This window comes from Takifugu rubripes, chromosome 13 (assembly GCF_901000725.2).
Source record: "Takifugu rubripes chromosome 13, fTakRub1.2, whole genome shotgun sequence".
NCBI classification, from domain to species: domain Eukaryota; kingdom Metazoa; phylum Chordata; class Actinopteri; order Tetraodontiformes; family Tetraodontidae; genus Takifugu; species Takifugu rubripes.
The window spans coordinates 17786253-17813747 of NC_042297.1; the positions used below are offsets into that span (position 1 = coordinate 17786253).

A 27495-nucleotide genomic window follows, 5' to 3' on the forward strand; every position below is an offset into this window, starting at 1 on the left:
TTGCAGCTAAGCCACGAGTTGTTTCTCCCGTTCCTGCGCTCCTTTGAGATACGGCGGATCAATCCGTCGCTGGCTCCTCCTCCTCGTCCTCGCCGCTCAGCTGTCCACCGCATGATCTGGAGGCCTGCTGGCCAGACAAAGAGTATCGAGCCGGGGAGCCGCGGGTCGATGGAGGCCGGTGCCACTCCTCTGATCGCCGCTGCACCCAGGGTGTCGCTGAACTGGAAAACAAAGGCTTCGCTTGTGCCCCCAGTTTCAGACCAGAAAATCGGAGAACGCCGCCACAGCAAATACGCCAAAATCTGATACAGCGAGACGCTAAAATGGAAATGAGTTTATTATTTGGCTGAAGCTAGAGGGCTAAGTTTTAGCTTAACTGCTGGGTCCACATTCAGAAAAAAGTGTGGAGACACAGTTGCTGATCTGCTTGTTGAACTTTGACCTTCGCTATATGTCTTTAGTATATTTTCCCATAGCTTTTCCACAAGACATCCATCCATCCATCCACGGGTCAGATCCTGACCTACTGTCCTGCAGGATGTCCGCAGGACTTAAGTAACAACCACCAAGACATTAAACTATACATTATTCCATCCTCGGGCTCATATGTATGGAGAAAAGTTAGAGTTGGGGTTAAAAAGAGATTAGTGGATCAATTTCAGCCGCTTCTTGCGCTGGTTAAAGACAAACATGCAAACGTGTAAAGCTGAAGGAAAACTTGGAGCCGACTTGACGACTCCAACACGCCAACAACACATCCGACCCCTGAATCTGCTTCTGGATACAAAGTAACGTGTGTGTTGCAGCTCTAAAGGACTAGAAGAATAACCAACACACACACACACACACACACACACACGTGATTACATGAGAAGGAGAAACCAAAGCTAAAACGACAGTTTGGGTTATTTGGGAGGGGAGGACAGAGGTGTCACCTGGGAAGTAGGTTAGAACTGGGAAGTCTGGAAACAGTAAAAAAAGGGAGGGGGGCAGAAACATCAGAGGTAGGCGGTTATGAAAGCTGGCCGGCGTGACCTCTGACCTCCCTTTCTCCTGGCTGCTCCCTTTGAGCTGCTAAAAGCCGTTTGGTTGTGTGAAGCCAGGAGACAGCTGCGGCCCCCCCTTCTCCTCCTCCGGCCCCTCTCTGGGAAATGGAGGTCCCTTCTCCCGACTCACTTTAAATTCTGTGGGGTCAGGAGGAGCCGGGGCCCAGTTAAGGTGGTTCAGACAGGGATAAGGTTTCATTGCTTCACGTGCACGCACGCATGCACGTTGGCATGTGTGTGTGTGTGTGTGTGTGAGAGAGAGAGAGAGAGGAAGTGTTTACTTGAGTCCAAACTGGGAACGTTGGTCAGTACGTGTTTCTGTGTGACAATATTCCAGGGAAATAACCAGAGTTTTGCTGTTTCTAGTTATATACGGAACAAATATACATTCAACGTGAGCTGGTGACTCACGAGGACCCGCCCCCCCCCACGTCCCCGCAAGGGCAAAGCAAAGCAGCCAGAAGATAAATTGGTTATAACACAACACGCAGGGACCAAATTAGAGCAGAATTAGGAGGCTCTTCACAATGCAGAAGCATAATAAGCATCCGGAATTCACTGACTCAAGCCTGAGTTTTCCATTTAGATCCGACGTGCTGCTGCTCATGCATGTCTCTGCTTTAGACTAAAATAACAACAGGAAAGGCAAGAAAAGTATATGTTCTATATGTTCAGGTAGAAATGCTGCAAGTGTCCAGACGCCGTCGTCTCCATGAGGTTTAAGCCGCTGGAGCTCACATGTGTCCCTCTGTCAGGGGTCAACTCTTAAGAATTCTGTGGCTGGACAGTATTTTCAGGCAGGAGGAGGCGTGAGAGGCCCCAGGAGACATTTGTAGGTGAGCAGGTCTGGGTGACTCGGCAGCTTTAAGCCTCCCCGACCTCGACGCTGCACTTTTCTATTTGCATCATCGGGATGAAAATCATGAGTGATACTTTTGCACGGACCAGCTCCAGGTTTCTCCCTGTTAAAAGCCGGTTTTTCCTTGACACAATATTGGCTCCAAATTAGTGATAGTGAATTTGACTGAATTTGAATTTGAAATTCAACAGTGTAATCAGCTGCTGGTGAACAGCCCAGTTTTCAGGTATCAGCAGCATAAATAGATAATGAAAGTGTCTCGTGATTCCCTCTGGCCTGTCGTGCTCATTTCCAGATGAAGTGTGGTGCGGTGGGGGATAACTGATGGGAAATGTGAGCATTAACATGCGGAGGCCACCGGAGAGGCAGCACTGGAAGCATTAATGGACTGACTGCCTCCAAGAAAAGGAGGCCTGACGTGCCCGGGGAATTGTTCCGCCAGAGTCGACCGCACAGGCGCAATAACTGACCTTATAACACGTTTATATGGATTTTAGTGAGAAATCACCACCTTTGAGGCGGCTCTAAGTGAAGGCCGTGCGTGTAGAAATATGGATGACGCTGCCTCCTCCCCTTTACGTTCCTCTTCATATATCACACTCACACACACACACACTCCTCTGGCACAGCTCAGCATGTACACAGGTACAGAAGGAAGGAGAGGAGGGTTTAACACGTGTGGAGGACAAAGACATCACATCCCACACATGCAAAGTGTGGACAAGACGGAGGACGGAGAAACGACGGAGGGGGAGACAAAGAGAGGACGAGCAGGAGGTACAGGGGGGCTGGACCATGAACGCACCGTGTGGTGTTCAAATTCAAAGATAGCGCCACGGAGGTTCCGTCCAGCTCTCCACCCAACAGGTCCTCTTCATCCCTCTGCCAGTCCTAAAGGAGGAGGCGCTCAGGTGTTCTGGATGGAGGTGGTGGAAGCGACACAGGTGTCTTGTGTTTACTGATACCAGGAGGCAACACGGCAACAGTTCATGCCCCAGTTCTGAGGAGAAGCCACCTTCTTTATGCCTTACCTACCTCAGGAAGGTCACTTGCTTCACCCCCGTACGGCGCCAGACAGTCTAGCTTTCAATGTCCCACTTGACACCGTCGTCTGGCTTGTTTGTCCCTTCAGCACTGCTTTGTCTATGGAAAGAAAGGAAATGACGCGTTCAGCGAGTTCTCTGAAGCTACTTCAGGACTCTAAATGAGAGAAAAAGTCAATCTATAGGAGGAGGTGATTTTTCCCTTCACAGTTTAACTGAATACCTCAGAGAAAGGGCTGCATCAGTCACGGCTGTTAACTCTCCTCTGATGACCAGTGCACGCGGAGCTAGCTAAAACATGCTACATGTGCGGATCAACGAACTATAAGTGATGTTTGTAAAGTGGCTAAAGGAACTGATGAGCACCGTGTGGGAGGTGAACACTTAGTTACCCCGTGGCCGGGGGTAAAAAATTTCTTAGAATTTAAATTACAAGTTTTCCAAGTGAATAATTCTGATTTTTGACACTGCTCTTTTTCAAAGATGAGTCCAAGGTTGATCCTGAATGTGATTATTCCGATTGGAAACCCTCTTAAGGTGAGACTGACGCGTCCAAAGGGAAAAGCTGGAACACGTGTCACTCCTCGCTCCTACAGCTTAGCTACTGCGTCCCGGGAAGGCGGCGTCCACCCAATTAACTGCAGAGGGGGTCGGGATGCGCCACCCTATTATTCTCATTTCACTTGCTTCACACTCGATTTAACGATAACAGCGTACGGAACGCGTGATGAGCCACGATGACACCGAGGGCAAAAAGAAGGGATCGGTGTTGAATAAATGCACGAGCTGTCAAGTGTGGTCGTTGTTTAAGCACGTCGTGATGTAAAGAGACTTTAGCATGTAGCGTTGCTAACTGTTGCCCTGCTTCATTTCCATCCCGCTCTTTTTTTTCTCTCTTCCCATTTGTGTTTTTCTCCTTCAGACTCAAAACATTAGGATGCGGAGCATCGCCTCAGGTCCGTCTCCATTAACCCGACTCGCCTGTGAGCGGCTCTGAGGGAGACGCCATGCGTGGATTTAGTGTCTCCACTGAGGATTTTGTTCCGGGCACAGGGTCAAAGCCGTGTCCCAACACTACCTGCAGCCATCAGGAAACGCGGTTTCATTCCAAATGACAATAAAAGCGAAGCCGCTTTCACTGTCTGTTAATTTTATGGGTTGATTTTTCTCGGTTTAATCACACAGCTTTGTGTCAAGGTTGACTTCCTGCTTCTTCACCCTGAACTACAGTTGTTGTTGGCGTTGGAAAACAGCTAATGTCGGAATTTATTCTTAGGCCCCCAGCACAACCCCCTCCCCGCTCTATCCCTTTATTATAGCTGTTTTATCATGCAGATACACCGTGTGAGATATTAATTACACCTTGGAGACTAGCAGGCGCTATGCTAGGAACAATTTCCTCTCACACAAACTGGGAAATCGTCATGAAATTGCATATAATAATAAGCTATGCTTCGCACACAAAAGCTAGCTGATAGCACAAGGCTTCACAACGCTGTGACAACAAATTGACGTGCACCTTTTAGTGCGGTTAGTTCTGCCGACGCTCTCCCAGGCAGAGCTACTTTCTCTCATTGGCTATTGTGAAATTTGGAGTGGGCAGAATAGAATCGTGGAGGGGATGTAGTAATTGAATGCCAGTGGTATAAAGGGAGAGCTGGCTGAAGTGGTCAGAAAGTAGGAAAATTTGTATAACACATTGTGTAACGCGTATAAAGACACACGAATGGGTAATAATTCATGGAGGAGGGAACCTGAATGTAAATGTTGGTGCAAAAGGTGTGTACATGTGTAGAAGCTGGAGTTTCTCTGGGAGTAGGAAAGAAAATCTGTTCATGTTCTCGAAACCTCGAGAAAAAAAGGCCACGTTCATTCTCGTGGAGAGACTGAACCAGTCGCAACAGCCTGAACAGGTGTTCTCTCACCTGAACCCCCCCATGGGTTCCCTCGCAGATGCTCTCTTGTTAGCGCGCTCTGAATTAATACTGAACATATCTGCGATCGGCAGATTAATTCTGCTTCCCCGCTGAAACTAGCGTGTGTGTGTGTGTGTGTTTGTGTGTGTGTGTGTGTTTCAGAAATGAGCCGCAGCTCACCGATCTCGTGATCTCATAAGTGCGCCGCCGTGAGCGTTAAAAAACAGGCCTTATATCCTTACACAAGCTGTAGGTGTGTAAAATAAAAAGGGAAGATCTCTGTCCTTCGGAGATCCGCCTCAGAGAGATCAACAAGATCTCCTGGGAGTGGACCAAAGATCTGAGTTCCTCAAACCTCAAAACTGGAAAGACGTGCTAATATACACCAAAGAAGAAGAAGGTGAACGCCACTAGGCAAGGGTGCACGACTGCTAGCCGAGGCGCTACGTTTGATGCTAGCGTTTCTCCCTTTAATCCACTCATGCGCAGGTTTAACGTCGACGCGCCACACGGAGGTTTCAGTGATAATTAGAATGAGGTAATTTGGCTCTTTGCTCTGAATGCAGTTAGTTAGCGGCCGCTCACGCTGGCTGCTCCGCTGCTCCTCGTCCTCCTGCCATCTGAGGTCGCCGTAATCCTCCCAGATTTACGCTCCATTATTCGCCAGCCCAGTCCCGGGAGGATTCATCTCCACCGCCTCATCTGCTCCAGCAGATCCGGAATCCGGAATCACACCATCTTTCCATCTATATTGGATTTGCCACATTCGGAGTTCGGTCCGTTACCTGTGCAAAGGTGTGAATTATCTGTGTGGCGGCTCTTAACGTGCGTTATTCTTTACAGAAACCATCTGGAAATGGATCAAAGCCTTAGATTCAGGGAGGTTTGTTGTGTCGACGGCAGCAACATGTATAAAATTGAAGACTAGCCCAAGGCTGCGCTTTGATCTCTTTGTTGTACTCCGAGCCGGGATAACGTGGAATAATTATTTTGCTCTCGTGTTGCGTCATCAGCCGGGGGGGAGGGGGGGAGGGTGAAGGTGAGCCCAAAGGAACGACCTCCGGACATCACGGAGCTCCACGTGACAACGAGGTGGGAGGGCCACAGGTGGAGGTCGGCCTGGTGGCTGCTTTTGTCTTATCAAATTAGCCAGCGAGCTACGGTGAAGGTCAGTGTGCTCCCGTTAGGCACACCTCACACACACACACACACACACACACACCCCAACCACTGCCACCACCATGTTGTTTTCTTTGTCAGTGTCCTCCTGCACCATCGACAGCTCACTCAGTAACCATTACTCTCTCCCAGGACGTGGAGAGGCTCGGCCTCGCTGTGCTGCTAATCGCGCGATCAATAGGTGACCATAAAACACCAGCGAGCTCACCGGAGGGATCAATTAGTAAAAGAGTGTAACGCAAACTGACTCGGGTACAAACTGAGGTGGCGGTGCAGGAATAACCGACGATGAAAACGTTTGATGAAAAGTATGTGTTTTTATTGAATAAAAATGATAATTTTCCTTGTCAGCGCTGGTGTGAATGGTTGGGTCTGCCAGGGACAATGGTCGCACATCCCATTATTGCAGCCATTACAGGGACTCTTCTAGGCCCTTTGTTATCTCAGAGGCAAGATGGCACCGGGCTGTATGGAGGGTAATGTATGGATGGCGAAATACACGCACACATGCACACGCATACACACTGGAAAGGCCAAATGCTCACAGCGCAGGAAAGGGAAGCACTGCCCCCTAACGGTGAGATGTGGAACTGCATCATATCTCTGTTTCAACAATGTTCTGTCCAGTTCAGAGTGATCTCGCTATTCATCTTTTTCAAAACATAAAAAAAAAATCACACGACACCGAGTTTACGATGCGCACACCCTCACGCGACCGTCCACGTGCGCGTTGAACCCTGGGGGAGGGGAGCGTCCGGGTCATTGGCGGGTGATTGACCACCTCGCTGAGCATTGCTGACAAGAGTGCGGTTTCTTTACCATGTCAATACACACGGAGCATCCTCCCAACAGTAGCGTGGCGAATACACACATCCACCCGTCGACCCACACACACAACCATAAAGCCTTTGGGGACCATCAGTCATGCAGAGCTGCATATTGCTGCGTACAGTGAAGCGGACGGTGGCGAGGAGACGGCGCTCGGTCCTGCAGCACATCCGTCTCTGTCACTGCATTTACTGCCCCCCCAGCATCCTCCTCCACTCACATCAAACAGCCTCATCGGGGCTTTGAGGGGATCAGTTTGGACGTATGTGTCCAGATGCCTTTGTATCCAATCGACCTCTGGGGATTTGTCAGCGTTCCCCAGCCCCCCACCCCCCCCCCACGACCCCGCGCCTGCTCACATCACCCCTCCACCGTAACCTCAGAGCCATGCACCGCAGCAGCCTGGTGATCCATCTGAAATGTGCCAGCGCCAACGGCTTCTTTGAGACCACTGTTTGGTTCTAACTGCCCACCTAAATGATCCCTGTGTGATCTTTAACAGACGCCCAGAACCAACCTGGGCTGCTCAAACCTGTTCTGTGGGACAGAACCTTTTTATTTGAATAATAATCAGCAGGGCCGCAATAATGAGCCCCAAGTGTCTCAGCACATTGATGTCAAGTGAGACTCTCCTCCAGAAGGTGTTTTTTTAAGGTGTTTTTAAGTTTTTTTAAAGTTTTTTTAAAGGTTTTTTAAGGTGGTTTTACGTTTTTTTAATGTTTTTTTAAGATGGTTTTAAGGTTTTTTTAAGGTGGTTTTAAGGTTTTTTTAAGGTGGTTTTATGGTTTTTATGTGTTTTTTAAGGTGGTTTTAAGGTTTTTTTAAGGTGGTTTTATGGTTTTTTAAGGTGGTTTTTTAAGGTGGTTTTAAGGTTTTTCTTAAGGTGGTTTTAAAGTTTTTTTAAGGTGGTTTTTTAAGGTGGTTTTATGGTTTTTTTAAGGTGGTTTTAAAGTTTTTTAAGGTGGTTTTATGGTTTTTTAAGGTTTCTTTTGTATGTGGTTTTTTAAAGTGGTTTTAAGGTTTTTTAATGTGTTTTTTTGTTAAATCAATAATATAAATTTTGGGGTTTTTTCATGTGCTAACAGTGTTACCATTAGTAAACAGTGAATGAAAGCTGCCCAGCTAATGTAACAGGCCGCCACGTTTGCTAACGGCGCTTTATGCGAAGCGTCGTGACGCCCGCGGAGGCCGTCATAAAACTTGCATTCGTCCCATTAATGGGAATGTCAAACATTAACAAAACATTGGAAGAACATTTGTTTATACTAATAATTCCTGGATCCTTCCGCCTGCGTCTCCCTGCTTTCCAGGCATCAACATGTCTGCTGTTGTGAGCAGTTCGATGGCGGCCACAGCAACGGTGCCGAGCACCCCCGCCCCCGCTACACTTGTGCCTGCCCTCCATGTTTGCTCAATGATCAAACCCGGCTCCTCCAGTCTCCCTAAACAAGCCATCATCAGGACACCGGCAGCGGAGATCAAAGGCTCCCAGAATCCTTTCATTCATTTCCACCAGCACAAATTCAGCCAGAGCCCAAATTATCCAGCATCAACATATTTGGTGTGCAGATGCTGTGGCGGACACTTGTGCCCCCCACCCCCGCACCCCCCCCCCCACCAATTGATTTATGTCTGCAGGATTGTGCGCACAAATTACACGCTACTTCCTGTGACCTCCTCTCACTTCCCATCGCCCCTCATTCTTCCATCTTAAGGGTTCTTTGTCACCACCACTATGGAAATGGGGCTCTTTTTTTGGTGGTGGTGGGGGGGGGGACGGGCTGTCAGATGCAGCTGACGACACCACAGAGGTTCTTGTGCTGCCCCCCCAAGCTTCAGCATTGTTCTCTGGGGGTCCACACAGTGGGATACCTATGATATCACATGGTTTTAAAGCCCCCCCCCCTCAGCATTAATATGAAGAATATGCTGATGTTTGCCCCCCCTGCGGGTTTTTTTTTTTTAAATTTGCATCTCAATGGCTGATTAGCCTCATTGTGGCCCCACACAGATAATGCATGTCACGCACGTGACAGAGATTCTTCCTCTGGTTTTTCCTCCCAGCTTCTGAATAGAGACGCTAAATGATCACAGCCAGATTCCACAGCTGGAAACGTGCACAGGAAGTGTCTGCCGTCGGGAATCAGCCCTCCCAATCAGCGAGGAGGCAATTAGGCCGGAATTCTTCATGGTCAGGCTGGATGAATGCTGTCTATCTATCTATCTATCTATCTATCTATCTATCTATCTATCTATCTATCTATCTATCTATCTATCTATCTATCCATCCATCCATCCATCCATCCATCCATCCATCCATTAGCAGTTACTGCACATTGTGGCCGTTAGCTTATTGATTAACACCTCATAACGCATCATTAGCTGCTACCTGTTTCTAGGTTACATCATGCTTGTTGCCCATCATCGTCATCGTCATCATCATCGTCATCATCATCATCATCATCATCATCGTGCATTTTGGGACATTATTTACGGAGGTGTGAAAAATCTCCCCAGCTCCTGGCAGCCCCCCATAATTACATTCCGGTAACTAGTCCGTGTGAGCAGCTGGATCCAGGTGAGGGGGGACCTGCTACCCCCCAGCTCTGTTTCAGGATCTGCTGCTCTGCTCCTGGTTCTTTGGATCGACCCTCACGGGTCTGAACAGGTGTTACACCACACTGAGGGTCAGATTTTACAATTCAGAGGTGCAAAAATTGCTGGATTGGAGTCTCCAGATCACCTGGAGGAGCGAGCGTGTGAGAGCTGAGAGGAGCTGTGACCTGTCCTGGGTCATCTCCTGTATCCCCCCCCCACCCCCCCCAAGCCTTAATGGTGGATAACTGAAACGGACGGATGGCTGAACAAGTGAAACAAGTGTTTTCCTTCCAATTAAGGCGTCCGTTGGTGTGAGCTGTGCACGTCTGTGACGTCCTGAGAGAAGCAGCCTGCCAATCAGGAGCCTGTGTGAGGAGCAGCATAAAAGGAGCAATTTAACTACCAATGTCGTCGCGTGTGAATGAAACTGCTCCTGCCAACGTAGGTTTTTTATAATGGGAACAAAGGAATTCAAACGCAGGTGCCTGACTTTGTGTGAACACGCAGCCGACTGTCACCTGACCAAGGTCTTCTGAAGGTCGCCGCGGGGCTCAGCAACAGATCTGCCCCCCCCCACACACACACACATATCAGAGTCATGTCATTCAGCCCCCCACCCTCCCTCCTCCCTGGATAAACAGCATCTTTTTATGCCAGATCGCTCCTCCGGACATGAAACACGCTCCGTGCCGCCTCCTTTCCCCGGGAAACGCCGTTGCCATATGCAGCCGTAATTGAGCAGTGGGGGCCAATTAGCTTCGACCCGCCGTTCGTTTGTCTCTGACACCCCATCAAAGCCGCAGTAACGGTGGAGAGGCCGTCACATTAATGGCCATCAGCGCCGCGTCCCTTTAAAAGCAACACGTTTTCAGGTCGTATCGGGGATGAAAGTTTTATCCTCCCATATTTTCAGGCGTAACGCGGAACAAATCTGCCCGAGTGGCCTCGTCAAGGCTGGCAAAGGTCGTCCTCCGAGCCTCTGAGGTAATGAAGGAGGATCTTAGCGACCACGGCCTCTGACCATCGGAAATCCATCATGATTAATTGATCAGGCCTGGGAATATAACCTTGTCACGGGATCAATTGGCTCCGAGCGGCTGAGGGATCGGACCCGGCTGACACCGGTTTTGCCTGCGCGACTGCTGAGTTGCAAAATTTAGCTAAAATCAATCACAAAAATTAAAGCGGAAACATAAAGACAGATGATTGATGGAGATCGTCTCTGCTTCCCCGGAATGTCAGCAGTGTCAGTGGCTGCCTGGAATGATGGACAGATTTACAGATTTACTCATCTATCATTGAATACTGGGGGGGGGGGGGGGGGGGGGGGGGGGGGGGGGGGGGAGATTAAAGGATGGCAAAGAATGGGTGGAAATGGGGGAAGACCTGTTGCCCCCGGTCTTTTTCGATAACCTTGTCGGATTTAGACGCGTTTTCTCAACTACATGTGGAGCGCCAATGAGCAAATGTTGGAATTTATGGAATTCCAGAGGTAAGAAATGGATCAGGAAATCAGGAGGGACGCTGGTGGAAAGAACGAAAGAAAATAGGATGAATAAAAAGTGAAAGAGAATTTATAGACGAATGGAAATGAGGGAGAAGAGTTAAAGAGAGGCTGATAACCAGTCATCAAAGGGCATAAATAGAAACAAAATCATGCATTATTAATGCTTTCAACAACACTAATGTGCATTTGACTCTGTTTTTGTGACGATGAACATCTTTTTTCGCTCCCGTTTCTTAAAAAAAACGAGAATCCGACGCTGGGATCTACATCAGAGCAGAGAAAGCAATAAAGCAGGCGACCAGAACACCAAAGGACTGAGATAAAAGAGCAGAACTGCAGTCAAAAGGGTGAAGAAGAAATGGACTCGGTGTTTGTTCAGGGCCACTGCCGGTCAGACCCGTTCAATCAGGCCGCCACGGCCACAGGGTCAGAATAAAAGGTGGAAAGGTAATCTCTGTTGTAAGAGCTTCCTGCTTCCACAGGTGGATCAATGCCCGCCGGGCCAGAAAAGACTCATTCCACCTCTTCACCTGAGCTCACCATTACTGCGGGCAGAGCGGGGCACCTCGGTCTGGGGGCGCCCACATCTGTCACCATCGTATTAGTTTTAATGTCACTTCCTCACCCTTTTTCCCTCTATTGCCCCCCCCCCTCTCTCTCTCTCTTTGGCAGAGCAAAGATGGATGGAAGGTGTAGAAAAGTGGGTCACACGCTCTCCGTGCGAGAGTTCATTATCTTAAACGCAGAGAAGGAAGAGAGGCTCTCTGGGGTTCCCTGCAGCCGTGTGTGTGTGTGTGTGTGGGGGGGGGGGGGTCAAGGCTTTAAAGATGGGAAGGGCCGTGCAGGTCAAGAGCGCCAGACAATAAACACAACACTCCATATGCAGCAGCAGACAGCAACACAAAAGGGAAGTAATAACAAAAAAGGGGGGAAAGAAGCAAACTGTGTCCTGCCGCAACTGTTCCAGTCTCATGGAAATGCATGTGTGTGTGTGTGTGTGTGTGTGTGTGTGTGCGTGTGTGTGTGTGTGTGATGCATGCATGGCCATGCCAGTGTCCTCGCATGTGTACAGTCGCCGTTTATCCCCTATCAGTATGCTGCCAATTGTCAGACTGGAAGCTGCTCTTTCAGACCCGGAACAAAAGGTTCCCTTTCCCAGTGTTCCCGCTCCATGGATGCGCTGCTTTGCCTCTTGAATGAAGCAGCGCAGAGACAAAGGGTGAATAAACGGGCGCCACAATGAAGGATTTATTAACTCATGTAAGTAGAACCACCTCAAGAGGTGTGAAGAGTGGGGGTGCAGAGAGGAATGGGGGGGGGGGGGGCAGCAGGGGAGAGGAAATGTTCCCAGAGCCGTTCATCCCGGACAATTATTTGGTGGAACGGCGGTCAAACGAAGAAACGAGAGGAGGAAAAGCATCTTTATTCTGGCGTTCCCTGAAATCCAAGCAGACCGAAATCCTGAAAGCCGAGCGAGCCCGGATGAAGCTGACAGCAACAACCTGGTGGCTTCCCGCTGGGAATCAAAGATGGCGTCGGTGCGCCGACGTGCCGCTCTCGTGCTGCCTGGGAGGCGTTCACATGTTCTCACAGCCTGAGGAGCGACACACGGACGGCTGCAAACACCTTCTGCAATAACAGATGAGGCCTAATAATGAAGCGGATCAAGCGCCAGGTGCACGTGTTGATCCCCGAAGGTGCGTTTAGTGGCGTGTGACGTCAGCGGGGGCCCCTCCTCCGGCCGTGGAGCCGCGAGATTGGATGTTGGATCTGGTGGGAGCTTTATCATTACAGCCTCTGACCGGCCGAGTGTGAAGTCTGCCAGCTGCTCCCGTCCTCACACCTGACAGTTACACCGGTGCCCCCCGTTCATCCCAGCTAATCCCCGAACACCCCCCCCACCTTCCCACCGGAGATCAGTCGTTATCCTGCAGGCTTCTGCCCGTCTGTTATTTCTGACAGACATGCGCCGCTCTTCCCTCTAACAAGCTCTCGGCAGGTGGGCTCATTCACCTCCAGATATAAGAAAGATTTTTTTTAAAGGTTAAGCTCTGTAGAAGAATTCTAGAAGCTCTGTGAGGCTGAAGCAGGATGTAGAGAGGAGCCCGAACAATTGCTCTGCGCTAGTTAGCATTTCATTACAGCTGCTCCGCTAGTCTGGATGGTAGTTGCCAAACGTCCCATTTTTCACAGGATTGTTCTCATTTTTCTTCCGCTGTCCCAGCAAAATAAAAAATTCTCTCCCAGACACGACCTGCTGGACATCGGCTTGGACGTGAGCGTCTTATTGGAGGATTAGCAGGGAGAGCTATGGTGGGACTAGCTCACACAGGAGGCTGCATTGACGCCATACGTCAGTTTATATGCAGAGGAGGAAAAGTGAAAATTGAACGCTCAGACGGTAATGTGGAGTTCTGAGTGGATGAATGATTGCATTACGCTCTACTTCCTGTCGCGTTGACATCTGTGAAGCAGGTAGGTGACCTTCATGCTGTTTCTCTGCATACTCAGTCCACTCCGGATGCTTTTAAGGTTACACTGCATCCAAATGAACCCTGTGCGAGCATTGCGCACTAACATCGAGAGCAGGGCTCTTCCATTGCCCTGTGGCGTGAGGATGCATCCAACCAGAGGTCCAGCCGCCTCACGGGCTCTGTTTGAAAGGGTATTTGTGAGGAAGCCAGTCTCCACTGCACACTTTTGTTTGGTTTCATCGTTTGTGTGCGGCTCTCTGGTGGGTCCAGGACACACTGGTGGACTCCAGTGTGGTAGCTTTGAATGAGTCCACAGAGAGGGCCCGCTGATGATGCAGCACCTAGCTAAACCTCCGTTACGCTATGCAGGCAAGCAGGGAAGCATAAACCAGGCTTTAGCTTTTAGCAGGGAAGCATAAACTAGGCTTTAGCTTTTAGCTGCGTCCTCTCCTCTTCATCATGATGCTGCATTCAGGTGAAATGGGAAAAATATTGGTCGGGAGTCACCGGCACACGTTTGGTGCCGTCGTCCACATCTGTGGCCCACTGGCACAGACAGAGGAAGCCATGACTGGATGAATAATGTTGGTTTTGTCACAGAAGTGAACATTTCTTTATTTTCACTGGGGGTTTTTACCAATTGTGACCTTTAAAGCGCATTAACCTTTAAAAAAATAAAGCATCAGGGGTTAATATGTTGTTTCAACCACAACAGTATGTGGATGTAACCTTTTTTTCTTTCAGCTGCACACAAAAGATTTTTTTTAAATTTTTTTGCCTCCTTTCCTATTAATCTCTTCAGTGTCAGATGTGCTGGAGGAGATTTACTGCACATTAGCGACACCTACTGGCAGAAAAGAGGCGCATCACCTCAGAAACACTCGCGGACCCGCAGTTGTATGGTGTGACATTATTCTACAAAAAAAGAAAGAAAAATCAGACTGTTTTAGCATCTTAATCTCAATAATTCTGATCTGCTTTCTGGTGAACATCCTTCACATCTCATAACAATCCCATAAGTGTTATAACGAACAAAAGAGAGCAGGGAGGAGTTATTACAGAAAAATAGTGGCAGCAGCACAGCAGGGGGCAGCAGACTAATGAGCGTCATCGGGTAATAATGGACATTCCAATAAAAAGTTAAAACCAATGAATCAGAGCTGTGTGTTCACAGATCATAACTAATGTCACGCTTGTTTCCATGTTCTACCGGAGGGCTTCAATCACGCCACACTGACATGAGAACACGTCATTACAGGTGGAGTGAAAACAGTTATTACGGGTCCGTTCAACGTAGCCATTACTCTGTCCGTGACCTCCCTTCCCTTGATAGATTGGTCCTATTCTCATCCTTCATTTTCAGGAGGAACTACGGTGGATTCCAGGAAATCAGATGGATTTTTCCATCGTCTCGAGTCCATCAGATTAGGCTCTATTAGACCTCCTGCCTTTATTTTAGCGTTGATAATGAACGACGCTGCACATTTAGCCAAGTCTGAGATGTGTTCTTTAGTTCGTTCAAGAGAAGCAGGTGTGTTTTCAGGCCATTGGGATCATTGAAATTCCAGACAGAACACATCAGGGCATCAGATTATATGTGGAAAACCGCACCGGCACCTGATTACAAGCAGGAACTTATTTGTCTTTACGGTTCTATCGCACCAAAGTCCAAAGTTGTCTTGATAATAGTTTGATGAGGGGAGGAAGGAAGTGCAGGAGCTCCCAGACAGTGATGTCATGGCTCTGAGAAGATCCTGCACCGGAGGCGATTGCGCCGTCTGGTTCCCAGCGTGGTCGTCCAGAGGGGGAGGCTGCTGGTCCTGGTTTCACCAGCGAGGACGATCGATGACATTTTGTTGCCCCTTTACGTGAAGGCCTCGCGGTGCCTATAGGTGACGGGCGCTCTGACATTTACACGCATTATTGACAAACATATTAAGGCTTTTGTCATCTGTCTGATACTGTGGAGAAGGTCGATTCTCACAGGTTTGGCTCATAAATCTGTCCGTGATTGCCGTTTCCTTTGGGGGGGGGGGCATTTTTCCAGCTTCTCTCACATTTCAACCACTTATCTGGCAAGTGGATCAAACTACTGTAGCTTTAAACTCTTCCACATTGGGTACTTCACACCAAAGCAACCCCATTTGCAGCCCAGTATGTGTTTGCAGGACGGCCCCCGCCTTTAACGACCTGCAGTGATTGTCGTGTCCTCATTGTGCTTTGATGTCATGTTGCCTCTGTGAGGTGGCTTTGAAAGTCTCCCCCAGGAGCATCATACATGGACTTAATCTCGTATAAAATGACCCAAATTACAACACCATTCAACTGCTGCTTAGATTTTTGATGGATTTAAACCAAATGATGGGACGAACAGAGCAAATGTTGCCATTCACATCACAAACAAAATTCAAATGGGCAATTTCCATAAAGGGAAACTGTAGAAAAGGGTCAGGACCTAAAAACATCAAATCGGACCAGATCCTCACTGGGACACGGTGGATTTTCCCTTTGTTTCCCGGTTTCTCTCCTCTGTACGGGATCTGTGAAGCTCAGACAGAAAGAATCTCTCTGGGTCCCTCAGGATCTCTGAATACAGATGAGTCATCTGATCAGGGAACAGTTGAGGTGGGAACATCTCCACGGTATTTCCACTGCAACTAGCCGGAACAGCGTCTACAGACAGGACCCGTGCCTGGTGAAGGCTGCAGCTGCTCCGTTTCCTGTTCTCCATCCTGGGACACAAAGTATGAAGCAACTTCGACGTTTTTTCTTCGTGACCTGGATCAAAGTATGAAATTCTTCCTCTCCTGCGTGTGCGTCTGATTCTGGGTCGTGGTTTTTGCTGCATGCGGCTGGTCTGAAAAATAAAGATCTTCGTTTATGTGAGCCAGGTTTTAGATCTACAAAATCCAAATAAAGCTGGTAAAATTCCTGGAAGATTAGAAGAATTCCTTCTTTGCGAGGGTTACGTCACAAAGCCATTAGCACCATTGCTAACACCTGTGTTTGTTATGTCGGAACAAAATACGGCCTCCAGTTTTAGGACGTATAAACTGCAATATTTTCATTTTAGGTGTAATTAAATAGCAGAAAGGCTCAAGGACTTTTGTGGGGGTTTTTTGCACTGTAAAAGCGAATGATTTGTGTCTATTTATCAAATGTTAGACTGGTAAAATTCCAATAAATCCCTGGTATTTTGTATTTGGTCAGAGATAGTGTTTTTTTTTTTTTAAATTTAATAATTCCTTGACCAATTAAATGTGGTGAATTGTATTTGTTAAGTAAAGCTGTTGAATCTTGATTTAAACTTATAAAACATGAGAAATATCCCAGAAGTTTCGTGATAAAATGTTAAACAGCTGGATGTTTCGCTGAGCACAGATTTGTGTTCTAGTCATGAAACTGATTTAAAGACTCCGGATTTAAAGTTTTCCGTCCCTCCAGACAGATTCCGTCCCTCGGCAGGGCTCCAGAGGCCTCGGGTCCAGCAGGAAGATGGACGACCTCAGCGGACACGTATCAGACGTCCTTCACGTCGGCCCCACATGTTTCCAATCTGGCTCTTAGTTCTGCGCGTCTGCTTGCTATAGTGGGCCGAGGCGACCGGAGAAGATGGAGGCAGAGCTGTGACCTTTACACGTGCGCTCCAGAACATGTCCTCCTCGCTGTCCTCTTTACTGTCATTCGTCCTCTACAGATGAAACTGCTCTTCAGGTGTCCAGTGTCCACCTAGCAAAGGGGAAAAGCTCAGAGGTTGAGGGGGGATTGGTGTTTATGCTGCCTTTATGGCTCCTAGCAGCATAAAGAACCTCTGCTACTGTCATTAGGGGCCCTGCATCAAACAGAGGTATGGGGGGGGGGTCCTCTGTGCAAAGAGGCGCCGACAGATTTGGAATTCAAGAACAGAACGTTCAAAATTTACATTTATGCGAAGCCTCAAGAGGTTCAGTTGTTGGTGAGGAACAAAAGTCCCGAAATTCAACACAGATTGTTTGTGGTTTTAACTGGACGGATGTTGAATTCTGCAGCTGTTGAATAAAAATGAAAATTGTCATGTGGCGATTGTGTAACGTGAACCACTCGGGCCCGGTCCCGCTCAAGGTTTCTTCCCGTTGTTCATTGGCCGTTCCCTGTGTAACCTGAATAAAAGAAGCCGTGTTGACTCTTATTGCTGACTCACACATGGACATAAATGATGAGACGTAGGTGTAATAAGATGGTGGCTGGATGCAGCGATGAAACGAAAGGTTCAGGAAAAATAAACCGGTCTTTGGTTGGTGCCCGGCAGTCACCGCCAGATGTTGAACTAGAACCAGGCTGACAACAGCCGAGCTTCGCCTGCTGCGTTTGAAGTTCGCCAACCGAAGGAAATGAGCCCGAATCGCCCTCGTTAGCATCAACCTTCTCATTAGCTGCTCCTCCAACATGAATTGGCTGCCCTCCATTTAAAGGCTGTTGCTGTGAAAATGGGCTGCGGTTGCTGCCGTTTCCCGGCGACCCGACTGTTTGTGCGTCTGTTCCCTGCCCTCTTCTTCATCACCTGTCACCTCTGCCCCCCCATGTGTCCAGAGGAAATAATTATCTGCATTCCTGTACGGAAAACAACACATGCATCCGAACGGTCGACCCAGCTTTGACACCGTTTGATGTTTGCAGCCTGAACGCTGCCTGGAAATATGGTGATGTTGGGTCGGGTGGTGCTGCTGCCCTGGTGGTGACGGTAATGGCGAATAATGGGGGGAGGCTCAGTCAGGTAAAGTCAGGTACGGTCCAAACAGAGCGGAGAACTTAGAAAAAATGGTATCTGCCGTTAAGGGGGGGGGGGGGGGGGGGGGCAGAGGGGGCGGGGAGGTATAAAGGGACCAGCGAAGGAGTGTGGGGAACAGAGGAGGAGAAGAGAGGAGAGAAACGATATCGGGGAGGAAAGAATAAACCGTTGATACAGAAGCAGGAAACAACCGTGGACACCGAGGTAGGAGAGTAGTTATATATATAATATACATATATATATATATACAATATGCTGGTGGCACCATTAGAGTTGAAAAAATCAGGATTTTTAAATTACAACTGCTGCTTGAGTATATCTGAGGGTCTAAGCTGCAGCATGAGAAGATGAAACTGACGTTCATTCCAAATTTGAGCTTTGCTGTCATTTGTTGTGAATTATGATCCGCACTAATGCTGTTTTTCCAAGGATGTTTTATTTTATAAATTAGCTAACACGTTCTTTTCGTGCTACATAACAAGTGCATGAGAAAATCCGACTCCTGGTCCATTAAAGAGGCAGAAATCCTGCTTATCATCTGTTTTTTGTCCCAACACAAGTTGTGCTTGTGCTTGTGTGTGTGTGTGTGTGTGTGTGTGTGTGTGTGTGTGTGTGTGTGTGTGTGTGTGTTGGATGTTTGGATAGTGTTTTGTCAGTGGATTTTTTTGCGCTCCAGTGCCAAATGGTGATGGCTAACACAGATGTGTAACCTGAGCTGGGGTCTCCAACCAGCCGTGTTTTTTAACCCTCAAAGTCAAAATGGAATTTCTGCTGAAAGAAGCCGTATTTTTGTTGAGCTGTTGAACCGAATCCAGTTAAGATGCAAAGTTACAGTCTTTCTACATCATTTGTGTGTGTGCGTGTGTGTGTTTTGCCTTTGTCTCACTGTGGGTTCCTGCTCTAAACCTCCCCGGGAAAGGTGAAAGGTCGAGCATCAGAGGTAGCAGCAGTGTGTAAGAATGCCGGCGTGGCGGCTTCTTCTCATCCTGGCGGTCGTGGGAGCCTCCGGCTCTAAAACACAAGGTGAGTCCCTGAAGAAGCCCCCCCCCCTCCCCGGACACGTGCATGGTTGATACAGCAGGGAGGTGTTTGGAGATAATACCTGAGCTGTTGTGTGAGAGACAAACGCTGTCCTGTCTGTCTGTCTGTCGGCAGGACTGCGGAGACGTGACCATCAAGAGTCCGGTCCCGCTGGGTTCCACTCAGACGGTAACGTACTGTGAGGATCGTGAATGCACCATCAGACCCATTCAGACCCCTGACCTGTTTGTGACGCAGACACTTCTGAGTGGACCACTTGGTTCAACGTGGATCACCCCGGTGGCCGTGGAGACTACGAGCAGCTGGACGCCATTCGCTTTTACTACCGTACCCGGGTGTGTGCGAACCCCCGAGCCATCGAAGCAAGAACCACCGAATGGGTGCCAGTACGAGAAACAGGCGAAAAGGTGCATGCAGACCCCACCGTGGGCTTCTGGTGCCTCAACGAGGAGCAGGGGCCCGGCCGAAACTGCTCCAACTACGCGGTCCGATTCCTCTGCCCCAAAGGTCTGGTGCTGGAATGCCTTTAAAAATCCATCTTTTGTGTTTGGCCCAAACGGCTCAGAATCTGGTGGCATTCACGACTATCATGGAGAACCTGTTTCTCTCAAACAGATGACGGTGTCCACATTCAGGGAACCTGGGGTCTGTGGTCAGAATGGAGCCCATGTCCAGCACTCTGTGGCCAGGTCGGGGTCCAAACTCGCTCCAGAACCTGCCAGTCACGCTCCACACCTTGCACTGGGCCAATGGTGGGAGGAAAAGAATGCAACGGACCAGAGTGCCCCAAAACAGGTCAGAGGCTTCATTCAATCATCTCCTCACATGGAAGAACAGTATTTGGACATAACTCTGCTCCCCAGAATGCTCCCTGCTGTGTGCGATGGGCAATGTCAACGCAGAATGTGACGCGTGCATGTGTGAAGAACACACCCTGCTGGGTTCTGTGCGCGGCGCCGGGGGTCTCACCGCGGAAGGAGCTGCCATCCTTCGGTCAGGGAAACTCCTCACAGTTACCGACCACAACGGCCATTTCAGAATCCCTGGTATTTGCCCCGACGGCAACACCACCCTGACCTTCATCCTGAAGGGTCACTCCCCCCTCAGCGCCGCTGCGCCCCGCGGCAGCGACCGGGTCTCAGTCCTCAGTGTCCAGCTGAAACGGACGGGTACGGCAATCGACTGGAGCGACACGTACAGAAGAACAACAACCCAAAACAACTTAATCATGTTTATATTTTCCAGAGAAGCTGCACGTGTTGAGCAACCCTGAGAGTAAAGTCCGGAGGGAGGGACAAACCGCCGCCTTCTGCTGCAAAGTGGCCGGAACGCCACAGCCAGACAAATACCAGTGGTACGATATCTAATCCTTGATGAGCGTCGATGGCGGCAAAACGGGCTTCAGTTAACTATGCATCGGACACGGAAACGGTTGTTAGCACAGTAGTGTAGCATCCTGTCCTACGGGTACTGGTCCATTCTAGCAGGACACTTCAGTGGGTACAGCATAGACCAGAACGGTGCACCTTCTGTTAGTACTACCCCTGCCCTGGAGGGACCATGACACCACAGCAGTGCCACAGTGTAGCAGTGTAGTTTGCCAGTAAATTCAGAATAAGAAATAAATAGTTAAACTATAAATGTGAATCTGCCAAGTCCTCCCTCTGGACGTGTCTCGGTGTGCTGCTCGATATCCTAACTGAAGATGCATAAAAGGAACCATTTGGGTGTGAAATGACCTTGGGATTAGTTTCTCTCTTCATCATGACCTTCTGTTCTTCTGTGAACACACAGGTTCCATAACGACACTCTCCTGGAGAAGCACTCCGACAGCACTTTAGTCCTCAAAGACCTGCGTCCAGAGCAGGCGGGGGAGTACTGCTGCAGGGCCAGCGGGCCGTCCGGGGTCATAAAGACCAAACCAGCGATGCTCAGAGTTTTAGGTGTGCCTCCGTAAATTTGTCGACACACAAATTCACGTGGATAAGAGTTTATTTCTTCAAAAAGATCAAAACGATCAGATTAAAACTGCGATCTGCTCTCCTTCACAGCTAAAGATGAGCAGTCGTGCAATCCCAAACCCGAATCCCACCTCATCCGTCTTCCACACGATTGTTACCAGAACACCACCGACTCCTTCTACTACGATGTGGGCAAGTGTACCTCCAGAACCTGTTCTGGACATCTGGACAACGGCATCAGGTGCAAAGACCAGGCGACCTACTGCTGCGGTGTGCAGAAGATGGAGGAGAGGCAGCTGACGTGCCGGGGCTACCACCTGCCCACCATGGTGGTGACCCAGTGCGGCTGCCAGAAGTGCGTGGACACCAAGGCCGTTGTGTACGGCAGGGCCTCTGCTGCAGACAACGGTGAGCCCATGAGGTTCGGACACGTCTTCATGAACGGCGTCAGGATCGGTCGTACGGGCTACAAAGGCACCTTCTCCGTCCAGGTTCCCCCGGACACGGAGAGGCTGGTCCTGACTTTCGTGGACAATATGCAGAAATTCATCAACACCACAAAAGTGCTGCCATTTAACGCCAGAGGAGGGTCAGTTTACCACGAAATTAAGCTCCTGAGAAAAAAAACCCCCGTGACAATCAGCGCAGCAGAAACCAACACCTTGGAGCTCGGAGAGGTGGAAGGCCAGGAGGCGATGGTTCGGCTTCAGATCCCTCCAAATTCCTTCTACACGGAAAAAGGGGAGGTTTTTACAGGTAACGTCAACGCCAGCGTGACGTTCCTGGACCCCAGAGACGTGTCCACGGCCGCTGCTGCTCAAAGTGATCTCAACTTTGTGGGAAATGAAGGAGATGTTCTCCCACTGAGAACATATGGGATGTTCTCAGTTGACTTCAGGGGCGGGGAAACCAACGAGCCCCTAAACGCTGGTGAAGTGAAGGTATTCTTGGACTCCGCCCAGGTGAAAATGCCCGAGCACGTCAACTCCATGAAACTGTGGTCTCTGAACCCCGATACTGGCCTGTGGGAGGAGGAAGGAAGCCTGAAGGTGGAGCAGAAAAGAAGAGGGAAACGAGAGGAGAGAACCTTTTTGATCGGGAACATGGAGATCCGAGAGCGGCGCCTCTTTAACCTGGATGTCCCGGAGAACCGCAGGTGCTACGTGAAAGTGAGAGCCTTCCGCAGTGAGCGTTTCATGCCCAGCGAGCAGGTGGAGGGTGTGGTTGTGAGCCTGATAAACATGGAGCCCGCGGCGGGCTACTCGTCAAACCCCCGCGCCTGGGGCCGATTCGACAGCGTGGTCACCGGCCCGAACGGGGCGTGTCTTCCCGCCTTCTGCGACGAGCAGAGAGCCGATGCTTATTCTGCCCACGTCATGGCCAACCTGGGGGGGGAGGAGCTGGAGGCCGTCTCGTCTTCTCCCAAACTCAACCCTAATCTCATCGGCGTGCCTCAACCTTACCTGGACAAACTGAACTACAGGCGGTCAGATCACGAGGACCCGAGACTGAAGAAGACGGCGTTCAGCATCAACGTGGCCAAGCCGAGCGCCAACACGGCCGAGGAGGGAAACGGGCCGGTGTACGCGGTTGAGAAGCTGAAGGAGTGCGAGGAGGCCCCGTTCAGCGCGTCGCACTTCCGCTTCTCAAGGGTTGAAGGCGACGGTTACAATTACAACACGGTGCCTTTCAACGAGGACGACCCCATGAGCTGGACGGAGGACTACCTGAGCTGGTGGCCCAAGCCCACGGAATACCGGGCCTGCTACATTAAAGTCAAACTCAGCAGCCCGCACGAGCTCAACGTAAGGTCCCGGAACATGGGGGGAACCCACCCCAAGACTGTGGGCCAGCTTTACGGCCTCAGAGACACCCAAAGCATCCGGGACATGGAGCAGGCCAACGTTTCAGCCGTGTGCCTCGAGTTCAAGTGCAGCGGAATGCTGTACGACCAAGAGCGCGTGGATCGGACCCTGGTGAAGGTGATCCCGCAAGGAAGCTGCAAGAGGGAGCACGTGAACCCGATGCTTATGGAGTATCTGGTCAACCACCTGCCCCTGGTGGTGAACAACGACACCAACGAGTTCACCATGCTGGCCCCCCTCGACCCTCTGGGCCACAACTACGGCATCTACACGGTGACGGACCAGGACCCTCGCATGGCCAAAGAGATCGCCCTGGGGCGCTGCTTCGATGGCACCTCCGACGGAACCTCTCGGGTCATGAAGAGCGGCGAGGGCGTGGCTCTGGGGTTCACGTGTGGAGACCGCGAGGCGACGCGCCAGAGCGTCTTCCAGAGCGGCCAGGGCCAAGCGACGGGCGGGACCGGGGAGGGCAGACAGAACCGACGGCGGCAGAGAGCCAACGCGGCCCGCGGCAGCCGGCGGCGGAGCGCCAGAAACCACACGGGGAAGGCGCAGAAGACGGCGACCAAAGCGCGAGAGAATTAACCGGCCCGAGCTGTCAATATTTGGGTTTTTGTCCTTGTTATTCTTTACGTTTTCAGCTGTATTAGACTGACTGACTGTAAATAGAGTATTTATTACACATCCTCAGCCGGGTCGTGCTCTGGTACCGTCTCCTTCACTGTTGTAAACAAGACCAGGACACAGTTGATGATTTTGACCAGTGATTTATTAAATTAGATGCTTATAAAACACTGCGGATGCTTCATCTGCCACATGGCACCAGTCCAATTTTCCATGTAACGCCAAAACCGCTCGATTGTTAGAAAACAGGCTAAATGAACCCATTTCAGCCAACCGTAACCACGGCGAGGCCGAGCTCGGGCTGCTCGTGCAGCCGACGGCAGCGGCGTAGAGGACGCTGCGTTCTCGTTGACCTGCATTAGCAAAACGCAATTCTGCAAATGAATTCCCATGCACAGAAAAAGACCTAGCAGCACTCTAAGCTCCGCTTCCTTCCCGGATATTCCAGACGTGTGGAAGGCTGCGATGGATCACGTCACGTTTAACGCGCTCGCCGCACCCAACAGGGCGGCCGACGCAACAACCGAGACGCTAACGAGCTGGATGATCTTCTGGATTTGGCAACTGCTGGTGGAGCCTGTACTGGTCATCCACAGGTGGGAGCTGTATGTACACGACATTCCCGTTTCAGAATTTGCATAGAACCTGGAGTTTCTATGTCACTACCTTTACAACTGCAATACTGGATCTGCCATTGGGAGCGCGAGCAAACTGATAAAACGGCCCCGTAGAAGCGGGTCACGATGCGTCCCCCCCCCCCTCCCCGACAGATTCATTAGTGATGAGAAAGAAAAGGCAATCCCATAGGCGAGGGGGGGTTAGATGCTCCTGGTACGGTCCCTCTGCTCAATGTAGCCGAACAACGAAGGGGGCAGTTTGGGTTTCCCAGCGTGAGAAAGTACAGCTGCGTTTCTGAGGGTTGAAACGGGGAAGCGGGGATGTGGGGAGGGGGGGTTGGGGGCGGCGGCGTTGGAGCCAGTGTCACATAAAGTCTTCGTAGTCTTGGGCGTAGCCGCCGTCGAACGCTGCATAGTCGAGGTCGTCTTTCATCTGTGCTTTCAATCCTCCGGCCAAGACCGCTTTCTTCTTCTTCTTGCCTTTGTTTTGCTGTAAGATGGAAGAAAAAGCGCTTGTCAAAAAAAAGCGCTTGTCAACAGCGCCCCCTGTTGGAGGTCGGCGGAACTGATTGTGTGTGTGTGGGGGAAAGCACTCACTTTTTCTTGTTTCTGCTTTTCACTTAGTAGAACTGAGAGGGAATTGCTGACCTTCTTCAAGTCGTCTACTTCTACTGTAAGAGGGGAGAAGCACAAGTGAGTGAGGGCCAAAGTAGGAGCTCTGGGGTGGTTCTACGCGAAAAGACGCTGCGCTTACATGAAATGCAGAGTTCCCGAAACAACGACTCCAGGAAATTTGAATAATGCACCGACTTTTCGAACTGGCAAAACTTTTCTTTTAGCAACCTCTCAAACTCGTTGAACTCTTCTTTGGAGGATGGACACATGGCGTCGATGCCCGTCACGGTGTTGGAGGTGCCGCCCACGCCTGAAACAGCCCAAACACCAATGACTCGCCGCCTTCTGGGGGGTTTCAACGCTTCTCAACCAGTCTGTCCTCACCAAAAGCATCTTTTGTCAGCTCCAAATCCGATTCCTCCTGTAGCTTTTTCACCCTCAGCTTCTCCGCGAGCTGTTCCTCCAGGCTGAGCTCTTCCTCCTGCAACTGTAAAAAGAAGAAGCTAGAAAAGGCAACAGGCAGCTGGAATAAAGCATTTATGGCTCCACATACTTCATCCTCCAAGTTCTTCTTCAGCTCCTCTTGTTTCTTCTTTAGTCTTTCTTCTTTTTCTTTGATCTTCTCCATCAACTTCTTCTTTTCAGAGACTTTGGGCTCTGGAATGTAAAATGAAAAACCTCAATCTGCAGAGAACCAACCCGGAACGTCAGCGGGAGTCCGCCGGGAGCTTTCCTGCTGTACCTGTTTTGGTCACCTCTGCTTTTTTCTCTTCATCTTCATCCTCATCGTCCCAGTTGTCCTGCGGAGAACGACAAAATGGGAACGTTGTCGACCGGGTCCACAGTTTCAGGCGTTCTGAGCCCCGCTGAGAGAGCAACTGCGTCTACGTCGGTCTCACCGAGTGTCGCGTCGTGATAAACAACTGCGGAGATCCGCCCAGAAACAACCGCCTGCCGACAGATCAGCATGTGGCTGCGTGTGTAAACTCTTTGATGTCTTGCGCACACCTGGCGTAAAGACCCAGAGGTCTCCAGGAGCCGGAGACAGTTCGAGTGGTGGTTTTTAGGACACAACGATGCTGAAATTTGCAGGGTTAACAACATGCTACTGTAGCGAATCCATCTAGAAACACGTCAGGGACCAATGCAATCGAAGGTAAATAGTTCCTGGCTGTGAAAACCCACCTGTAAAAGGGACAAGAAGCAGCCACTGGCTTGACTTTGTGTGCGTTTTCTCCCACCTGCGTGAACATTTCACCTGCTCTGAATAAGACCGTGAGCTGCAGGCGTGAAATCATCACTTTCTTTAGTTCGGCTTCCAACAATTGAAAAGGCCTCCGCCAGCACGTTCCCTCAATCAATTAACCGAGCATTCTAGACAGCAAACGCAGCCAAAAAGCGCCCAACCTGCCCCGCCACAAACGCCTGTTGTCCTGGGGGAAAGTTCCAGGCCTGCTCCTTGGCCGAGTTGACTCATCAATGCAGGCGGTGGTTTCGCCTGATAGCGGCTAAAGTTGGTTAGCAGGCTAATTCCGCCGCATGTTGAAGTCACTTAAACTCAATTCTGGACGCAAACGCTTCGCTGCCATGATACTTTGATGCGGCCGGATGGTAACTATGGCCGCTACGCACCCACACCGCACGGATTAACGCCGATGTGGTGGAAGTCCGCCGAAATTAAAGGTCATTTCCCCGCTACCGCAACGATGATGACGCCAAGATAGCAAACACCGTAGCTAACTAGCTTGATTAGTTGGCTAAAGCTACACTATCAAAATGTAGCCGGCTCGTCACAATAATCAACTGGCGTTGACGTCGTTTCAGCTTCAAGTTATGCGGGAACTTTCACCGTAAGCGACACCTTCGCCCCGCCGCGCTGACATTCGCGGGGTTGGTGAGAAACCGGGGCGGCAGAAAGCCGACGAGTAACAGGAGAAGTTACCGGGTCTTCCAGATGGAAGCCACATGAGTTAGCAACCAGCTAAGGTTAGCTCGATGCTAACAGCCTGGACCCGCGTCGAAGCGTGGCACCGCGGCGGGGACAGCGCTCAAAGCCGGGGTTGGTCCGGCTCAAACGGACCCGCAACGTGACGGTGGCCCCGACAAACGAAGGCTTCAGCCCACAACCTCCACCTCTCATTTACCTTAATATCTTCGTCTTCGTCTTCGCCTTCCCACTTGTCCATCGTTGTCGCCTTTTTAAGCGGCTCCTTCGGCTCGTAGGTGTCAGCGTCTGTAAAAAGGACAACATGAATGTGGTTAAACCGATCCACATCTACCGGGAGAGGATCACAAACACCCATAAAACAAAGCCGGGGCCAGCGAATGCTGCAGACGGCTATCCTCCCCAACTTGGTTTCTCACCCCAGTCCGCCATGTTGGCTGTGTTTGACAGGCTGCTGCGGGCGCTGCTGCCTGTTGGCCGCCGCGGGAACTGTTCCCACCTCCGGCGCGTCACGGCCGAGCGGGAACTCCCCGCTAACTTTGATAGATTCCACTGGAAATGAAGCTCCAGTTGGGACCAGTTCCCTCTAAAACATAGTCCGAACCTCTG

General features: G+C 50.2%; 2 protein-coding genes across 2 annotated transcripts; one reads left to right on the top strand and one right to left on the bottom strand.

The window, feature by feature from the left end:
• Positions 1–18325: 18325 nt before the first annotated feature.
• On the top strand, positions 18326–23877 carry cilp (cartilage intermediate layer protein, nucleotide pyrophosphohydrolase). Its single transcript, XM_003969943.3, has 9 exons — positions 18326–18422; positions 19138–19241; positions 19374–19427; positions 19497–19766; positions 19875–20054; positions 20123–20428; positions 20505–20613; positions 21054–21202; positions 21311–23877. The coding sequence occupies exons 2-9, from the start codon at positions 19178–19180 to the stop codon at positions 23668–23670; spliced, it is 3492 nt and encodes a 1163-aa protein (XP_003969992.2). The 5' UTR covers positions 18326–18422; positions 19138–19177; the 3' UTR covers positions 23671–23877.
• eif3jb (eukaryotic translation initiation factor 3, subunit Jb) lies at positions 23837–27452 on the bottom strand. The gene is made up of 8 exons (XM_029846586.1): positions 27306–27452; positions 27086–27174; positions 25684–25741; positions 25495–25598; positions 25326–25428; positions 25081–25251; positions 24924–24997; positions 23837–24816 (listed from the first exon to the last, which is right to left on the bottom strand). The coding sequence occupies exons 1-8, from the start codon at positions 27316–27318 to the stop codon at positions 24691–24693; spliced, it is 738 nt and encodes a 245-aa protein (XP_029702446.1). The 5' UTR covers positions 27319–27452; the 3' UTR covers positions 23837–24690.
• Positions 27453–27495: the final 43 nt, after the last annotated feature.